At 44.4% G+C, this 9,057-nt stretch overlaps 1 protein-coding gene across 1 annotated transcript in view; it reads left to right on the forward strand.

Annotated features, from left to right (window-relative positions):
* The window catches only part of GRID1 (glutamate ionotropic receptor delta type subunit 1), a 902,002-nt gene that overhangs the window by 637,049 nt on the left and 255,896 nt on the right, over window positions 1-9,057 (forward strand). Inside the window, exon 8 of the mRNA XM_013006314.2 lies at window positions 80-199. Coding sequence (XP_012861768.1) covers window positions 80-199 — 120 coding nt within the window. The remainder of the gene's footprint in view (window positions 1-79; window positions 200-9,057) is intronic.

Below are 9,057 nucleotides of genomic sequence, written 5' to 3' on the forward strand. Positions count from 1 at the left end.
CCCCCCAAGCACTTGCAATCCCCTCCTCTTCTCCCTTTGCCTTTCCACCCCCTCAATGGCTCTCCCTCTTCTCTTGCAGGGCCACATCACTGGCCTCACAGGCGTGATGGAGTTTCGAGAGGATAGCTCAAATCCCTATGTGCAGTTTGAAATCCTTGGCACGACCTATAGTGAGACCTTTGGCAAGGACATGCGCAAGGTAAGTCTTCGGACCTCACGCTCTCCTTCTGCAATGCCACTGAAGGCAGTGACAGTCACTGGAGCCCCATAAGGGTTCCTTCTGCCGAAACTGGTGCTGAGACCGGTGCGTCTGTAGGGTGGTCGTGTCGGTACATGGCTCAGAGGGTTTTCAAACAGGAAGTGCCACAAGCAAACTGTTTGCATAGAAGAGAGTCTGGTTATCAACAAGTTCTGCTTCCTGGGCCAGAGGTCCAGCTCCAGTGTCCTGGAGGCAAGGCTGGGAAGGGTGTGTATTTTCACAGGGACACCGTACTCAGAATGTTGGTGAATTGTGGCTGAGGCAGGGGTGTGAGGTCAAAGCCAAAGAATTCCTCCAGATTCCAGAGTGGGACACGTTCATACACAGGTCTCGAGATGGGTGAGGAGTGCAGAGTACCCAGCACAGTGGGAGAAGAGAGAGGAACAGGTGAGTTGATCAGCTGAGAATGAGGTTTGGTTCTGACTAGTGCTGATGCAAGTGGATCTTCTCCAGAGTTCTTCGTCTCCGCATCTTCTCTTACAGGGACTGGAAGTCAGTTGTTCTGGATTGGCATCTAGGGGGAGGCGATTGGTTAGGTAGATCAGAAACCTCAAATTCAAGGAAGGCCAACAGGTGAATAAGGCAAGAAGGAGAATGGGGCAATGAACTTCATAAGGGGAGTTTCCTACAGTCCACTGCAAACCACAGTGTGGAGCCCCAACAGTGGGCTGAGGGAGTCCCGGTGTTGTGTGTAAGGAAGTGCTGGCTTAGGGACCTGCACACACACCTATAGTGGCTGCCCAGAAGGCCAAAATGCTGTCAGCAGCTTGGGTGGGAACACTAGTGATTAAAGGGGTCACAAAGCACATTCTTATCATGATGGGATTAAGGAATTAAGCACACACATACATAAAACACATAAACCCATCTCTATACTTTGTTAATGACAGCCACCGCAAAGAAGAAGGGAGATCATTCTTGCCATTCTAAATCAAAACTCACTACCATTGAGTCGATGCCAGTTCATACTGACCCTATAGGCCAGGGAAGAACTGCCCCCGTGAGTTTCTGAGACTGCAGCTCTTTACGGGAGTAGGAAGCCCAGTGTTTCTCTTGAGGGGCACCTATTGCTTATGAACTGTGGACTTTGTGGATTGCAGCCCAACTCGGAACCACCATATCAGGAGAGCTCTTATTCTTACACTTAGAGATGATGTAAATCCTTGGTGAGAGTCCTTTAAGCCTGGGCTGAACATTGGCAGTGTGTAGACAGCCAAGTGATGTTGGGATGTGGAAAGTCTGCTGGGGGGAGTTCCGGGGTTTTCCTCCTTGAAGGTGGAGTAGGAATTTCCATCTGTGCAGATGAGTGAGGCAGAGCTCCTCAGCTCTACCACATGTGAAGGGCTGTGGAAGGTGGTCTTGGACACATGGGAAAACTCATGGGAATTTCAGTCTACCATATGACAGTGGGAGAGCCTTGGGATGGCTGAAGACTAGCTGTTTTAACAGAGGGCAGACACACATCATGCATTTTTGAGTTTGGATATTTCCTTGTGGATAATAGAGGACTGGCTCATTGCCTATCAGGGGATCCTCTGGTGGTGGTGGGGTGTCAAGGTGTGGTCTGTGATACCAGGGTGTTGAATGACCTGTGATGTCTATCAGAAGTGGCCATAGCTGTGAGGCTTTGGTTGGAATTGAACATGGCTTGTGTTGGGACTCAAACTTGCAAGAGGAAAACCAGCACACACACACACACACACACACACACACAACCAAACCCTGTTGTTAACTCTGATATGAAAGGGATTGCAGAATCGTTTCCTGTGAAGGCCCAGAGCTCTCGAAGTTTGCTCCAGAGGCAACTCTGTCTGCCTTGGTACTTGCTTCTTCAACAGTGCTGTGTTGAGCTTAGTGACAACCAGGCCCCCGTGGACTCTTTCCTTCCTCCCTTCCCTAGCTCAGTTCGAATAGTCACACCAGGGTTGTATGTAAGGTGGAGACAACGGTGGTGGCAGGGCCTGCCACATCTTAGATGATACAAGATCCCTTAACCCGGCTCTGTGGTGACTGGCTCAGGGTCCTGAGATAAGATAAAGCACCCTGTCCTCCACATCCTGTCTCAGGTGGCTGGGCTTTCCCTGTTGCCAAGGAAACACTCCTTAAATACCCGGTGGCCAATGGGAGCTGGAATCACGTCGTATAAAGAGCTTCTGAGCAGGAGGCTGAGATGTAATTGGGTTGGAAGGAAGCTGATTTTCAAGAGGACTTTACTTTAAAACGTGCCCTTTTGTCATTTAAAAATATACTCTTAATGACGGCATATCCCAGTTGTTATCTGTGGGCCAGACAGCTTCTTGCTAACAAGGAGACACTAACCGGAAAGCAGGGAATAGGATTTTCCATCATGAATATTTGTATTTAGGCCCAGAGAGCATTTAGATGAGGGAACTTCTAGAACACTGAGGCCTAGACAGGGCAGAATTTGAGACTGGGAGGAGCTGTGCTGGGAAATGGGGTGATTTAATAATAAATGATAGTCAGACTCTCACAAGCGAGAAAATAGTTGAGGATAGGCGGTGCTCTGAAGGGCTAGGGTCTTTAACAAGACAAACGTAGGTGCAATACAAGCCATCCATAGAGAAGAGGAGCAGGTCTGAGAGGGCCTCCTGTCTGCTTCACTTTTTTAGGCCAAGGCAAGACACAGTTAGAGCCAGTAGAGCAGACCGAACATTGTTATAGAGCAGGTAGGTGGAGAAGGGATACCAGTGACACTTGTATATATGTGGGGACTTTAAAAAGTTCATGGAAAAGTAGAATGTAAAGATAATGAAATTCCCCATGAAGTTTTTTGAAGCCCTTCTTGTATTATTTAATATTTACCCGTTGCCTTGGAATCAGTTTTAACTTATGGCAGTTCCATGTGTGTTAAAGCAGTACTGAACTCCATAGAGGTTTCAGTGTCTGGTTATTGGAACCTCTGGGGAAAAAACATCAAACTTTAAAACTTTTGGTTAGTAGCTGAGGATTCCTATCTGTATAACTATTAGTCTATCTCTAGGTAGCTAAAATTTAAAAACAACAAAAGCAAGAAAATGAAAACACATTTGATTCTTTAAGCCCCAACCCAAAGGGAATCATTTAAATGAAGGAGCAAATGGATGTTTTCTTAGAGCAAACACCCTGGAGGAAAATCTTGGGAAGACACCTCATCCAAATGTGTTAGATGAAGTGGTATCGAGAGATTGTAAATTACTCAGCCCTTCAGAGGTTCGGAGGAGTGGGTGGTCATCTTTTTTTTTTTAAAACATTTTATGAAGGGCTCATACAACTGTTATCGCAATCCATACACACATCAATTGTGTAAAGCACATTTGTACATCATTCTCAAAACACTTTCTCTCCACTCAAACACCCGACATCAGGTCCTCAGGGACAAACACTCTCTAACTGACCTCTTCCAGGAAGTGTACTCTTGTTGGGGGAGCACTGGGTAGGAAAATCAAAGACCTATGTTTACAACTAGATGCGTGACTGCAGGCAAACACCAATCCTTTCAGTCCTATCTAGAACTGCTCAAGCCTGGGTGCTTATCCAACATCCTCTTCAAGATAAGAGTTCATTGGGACGTGGCACTCAGCTCCCATCGGACCTGGCCTTGCTTTTGTCCTAGAAGATCGGTGTTTCTTTGTTTAGGGGGCATTTTATGTTATGTTTCAGAGTTGGAGCAGGAATCCCACCTGCTTCTATATACTTTTGCTTTCCTCTGCTCAGATGGACAACTCCAAAGTGGCGGAGATGGGAAGAGCATCTTACCTGAGTCCCAGAGCAGTTGGCAGCTGGGAGGACTAAGGGTTATCTTTGGGTTACACAACTCTGATCCTACCCCATCATGCTTGGGAACAGATGCCCATCCCTTATAAAGACCAAGAAGTAAGGGGAGGGATTTGAGGAGGTTCAGCTTCATGAAATTCGATTTTGAGGCTTGTGTTTTGAGGTTGGAGCCAGGGCGACGCAACTTTTCCACAAACATGGTTCATCTGGGGCTGACTATCAACCACAGCCCCGTGGAAACACTTGGCATGACATGATTGCTGAGGAAGCCCTCCCACGCTGTGCTGGTGATGCTGGTGTTGGAGACGCAGTCTTTCCCACTAACACAAGGCCCAGGGGACAGTCTGCCAACAGACCCTTTGAACCTTCTTGCCCTCACGTACCTCCACTGATTTCTTTGTTCAGCTGAGGGAAGCATCACCATGGCAATGAATCTGGAACACAGGTAAAGCCAGAAGCCTTACCTTATGCACGTCCATCCAAGGATGCATAAGATCCTAATGTGATAAGACAGAACAAGACTTTGTTTGCTTGTTTCCACAGAGTAGAACGTGAGTTAGGATTAGGAGATGCCGAGGGAAAGATTGGATTCAGTGGTTTTCATGTTTTTCTATGGCCTTGGTCATTTGAGTCCCAAATCTACACTTGATCTTGGGCGAAAGGTTGAGAAGCAATGAACCCTAATTTACTCCACAGCAGCACAGCCACGGTTTCAGTGGGCATTGAACGTGACTGGGGTAAATGTGTCAGGAACCTAGGGGGTCAAGCAGCAAAGCTGTTTCTGACCGGTATCTCCCTGGCTTTTTGTCCAGCTCCATTGGGGAAATGGAGACCCAGAATCAAATACATGTCTATGCTGTAGCTGGGAGGCAGGCTTCTGGGGAGGATCGAGAGCATGCTTTCTGAACCGAAATGCTGTCTTCCTGATACTTCCTGGCACCCTTCAGCCTACAGTCCTCTTCCTCCTACTTCCCAGAAGGCAGCATTAGGGTCTCGTAGTCACTTCCTGTGCCCTGAGCCTGCCAACTGGAAGTCCCACCACTGCCCTTGGCCCAGTCTTTCTGTTCCAGCAGCGACCCAAGGGAATGGGAGGACGTCATTCTCTTGTGCTCGTCTAAGATTCTTCTTCTCTCTGTATTGCTAATTTTGATTCGTAATAACAACCAGCTTGGGCCAGGACTCAGTGCCCTATTCCACGGGAGGTCCCTTGAAGGACTTCAAGGCAGCTGATAATCCATGGAGCAGTCCTTGCTCCCTGTGCAGCGAATGCCTGCGACAGTGCCCTCTCTTCCCTGCACTTACAGGCACAGCATTAACATTCTCCCCTGCTCTGCTACACTTTGCTACACATTGCCCCACATCCTCAGGGTTCGGACGCCCTAGCAGGTAAAGCTAGGTTGCAAAGGCCCTAGCCCCAGTAGACAGGGAAACCTTGGTAACAAAGTGGAAGCTGGCTTGCTCAGCACAAATGAAATCTGACTGGTGCCTGCAGTACCGGGAACCCCATCTTTGGCAACAGGCAGTGTGTGCGATGTCTGTGGAGAGGAGAAAGCGTGTGTGGGTGTGTAGTGAGGTGGGCAGGATCCAGCCCGAGAACTGCGTTGTGTCTCCATTAAGCTGTTCCGACAGAGACTCCCGGCTGTGCACAGCGAGTCTGAGATGAGAAATAAGCTTCCGTCACCTCTTGGATTAGCATTCTTGCAGAGTATTTCCTGAGTAAAATGTCAACTGCTCTGAACTCTTTCAACAGAGCTGAGAACCAAAACAAACATTGCTGCCTCATCCTCGTAAGGGAATGAGGACAAGACGTAATTAAGTATAACATTTAAAAGCAACATTTGCTGCTTCATTTTGAGGCTGAGATCCAACCATGCTCATTTAAGATAGAATATTAAGAAAATACAGACACATGAAAAGAAGAATATGAAAGTCAGATATAAATTTTGAGCCAAGAAATAAATACTGCTAGCTTCTATGGTGCATTTTCTTTTAAATTTTTTTCTTCTTGTATACATAGAGATGGATCGTGATGTGTTTATTTTATCAAATTGCTGTTTATTGTATATGCATTTTGCATCTTTACGTTCTCAGTCAGTGCTATACTGGGGATTTTCTTCTTATTTCTTTATCTATTCTTCAAAGATTATTATTTTTATCATAAAAATATTATTCAACTTTATATGGTTTCATTGTTTATTTTTACTGCCCTGCATGATGAATGTTTAGACATTTTCAGCATTTTGTTATTCAAAACTCAATTCAGTACCATCAAACCATAGTGACCAAACACTGGTGGTATAATTGGTTGTATGTTGGACTTCTAACCAGAAGGCTGGCAATTCAATCCCACTAGTGGCATCATGGGAGAAATATGAAGCTTTCTGCTCCCCCCAAAGATTTATAACCTTGCAAACCCAAAGGGGGAAGTTCTACTCTGTTCTGTAGGGTCACCATGAGCTTTTCATAAAGCAGCATTACAATAAGCATCCAAAATACACATAATTGTGCGCATATTTATATTGAATTTCATATGATATTTTTAAGGAAAATATTATAAAACCAATAATATTTTTTAGATCTGATACATATTTTCAAATTGATTACACAAAGGCTTTCGAATTTCACATATAACAGTCGTAGATGGGAACTATATATTCAGAAATCAACAATATATTAAACATTTCTTCTCTTTTGTGGCCAATATGAAAACTGTAACGTTGCTAAATTTTCATTTCTTCTTTGTGTTTGCATACTTAAAATGTAATTATTGGTTGCTTGCTTTTTTTCTTTTTTTGAAACCAAGAAGTGAATTTTTCTGGTCAGTTCACACAACCTCTCAGAAAAAAATTGATATTTATTTGTTTCATATATTTATGGTCAATAAATTGTTTGATCCCCATTAAAATATATATTTTAACATACAGGTGTTTAAATTTTATGACATTAAACAATAAGAATGCTTATTTGCAATATTTTTTGAAAGTTCTACGTGAAGGTTAGATACTATTCACCTATCCTGTATTCTATTATTTTTGTGGTTTAATTTTATTCCAATGAAATCTATAATCTATCTGGAATCAATTTTATATAAATTGTGTTATGCAGGTCTAGCTTCTATATTTTTCTGTGAATGGTTCCCATGACCATTTATATGAGATGAGATGTCAGTGGTTGTTCGGTGTGTAGTGGTTACACGTTGGGCTGCAATGTGCATAGTCAACAGTTCGAAATCACCAACAGCTCCATGGGAGAAAGACTGGACTTTTTACTCTTGTAAAGAGTTAACAGTCTTTTAAGACCCCAGGCGCTATATCTTTTGATAGCCGGGCACCATCAGCTTTCTTCACCACAATTGCTTATGCATACATTTGTCTTCATTGATCATATCGGAAAGGTGGGCACCCACTGATATGACTTTTTGTTCTTTGATATCTGATACCTGGTCCCTTCTGCACCTCATGGTCACACAGGGTGGTGTGCTTCTTCCATGTGGGCTTTGATGATTCTCAGCTAGATGGCCGCTTGTTTATCTGCAAGCTCTTAAGACCCATGGCACTATATCATTTGCTAGCCATGCACCATCAGCTTTCTTCACCACATTTGCTTATGCACACATTTGTCTTCAGTGATCATGTTGGGAAAGTGTGCATCATGGGTCTTAAAGACCACGAGGTGTCGACGGGATCAGGGACCAGGCATCAAGGAACAAAAAAATCATATCATTGTAAATGAGGGTGGGTGTAGAGTGGAGACCCAAAGCCCAAATGTAGGCAACTGGACACTCACTTAATGAAGGGTTGTGGGGAGGAGATGAGCCAGTCCGGGTGCAGGGTAGAAACAATGAAACGTACAACTTTCCTCTAGTTCTTAAATGCTCCCCCCCCCCCACTATCATGATCCCAATTCTACCTTAAAAATCTGACCAGACCAGAAGATGTACATTGGTACAGATAGGAATTGGAAACACAGGGAATCCGGGACAGATGATCCCTCCAGGACCAGTGGTGAGAGTGGCGATACCTGGAGGGTGAAAGGAAGGTGGGGTAGAAAGGGGGAACCAATTATAATGATCTCTATATAACCTCTTCCCCGGAGGATGGACAACAGAAAAGTGGGTGAAGGGAGACATTGGGTGGTGTAAGATATGACAAAATAATAATTTATGAATTATGAAGGGTTCATGAGGGAGTGGGGAGGGAGGGGGCAAAATGAGGAGCTGATATTAAGGGCTCAAGTAGAAAGCAAATGTTTTGAGAATGATGATGGCAACAAATGTACAAATTTGCTTGACACAATGGATGTATGCATGGATTGTGATAAGAATGGTATGAACCTCCAGTAAAATGATTTAAAAAAAAAGAGTTAACAGTCTTGGAAACCCACAGGGAGTCACTAGGAGTCAGCTTTGACTTGATACTGTGAGTTATGTAGGAGACCTGGGTTTCCCTCTCAACCAGTACACCTCAACTGCAGTCACCATCTGCCTTTCAGTGGAGGATAGGGTGTTGCTGTGATGCTGAGCGTGTTTCAGCAGAGCTACCAGAATAAGATGAACAGGAACAAAGACCTGGTGGTCGACATCTGAAAATCAGACCATGAAAATCCTATGAACCTCAGTGCTTCACTCCAGAATGGAACATGGGGGCAAAGCAGGACCTGGGAACATTTTGTTCTGCTGTGCCTGGGCTCTCCTTGAGTGAGAGCCAGACTCAAGGGCCGATAACAATAATATCAAACATTTATATAAGAATTCTCCTAGTTCCCACTGATTCAGGTGTCAAGTTTTCATGTAATACCCTAAATTTCACATATCATCTCGCTAGCATCTCTCTCTCTCTCATCTATCTCTATCTCTCCATCTGTGTTAGTCTAGACTAGAGAAACAAATGCACAGAGAGACTCATATGTGTATAAGAAAGAGCTTTATTTACAGGATCAATTGAATATTGAGAAAACATCCAAGTCCAGTCCAGATCAAGTCCGTAAGTCCGATATTAGCCCATATGTCCGATACCAATCCATAA

The sequence above is a fragment of the Echinops telfairi genome, unplaced genomic scaffold (genome assembly GCF_000313985.2).
Source record: "Echinops telfairi isolate 266 unplaced genomic scaffold, ASM31398v2 ScPeMD7_2010;HRSCAF=2546, whole genome shotgun sequence".
Classification (NCBI taxonomy): Eukaryota; Metazoa; Chordata; class Mammalia; order Afrosoricida; family Tenrecidae; genus Echinops; species Echinops telfairi.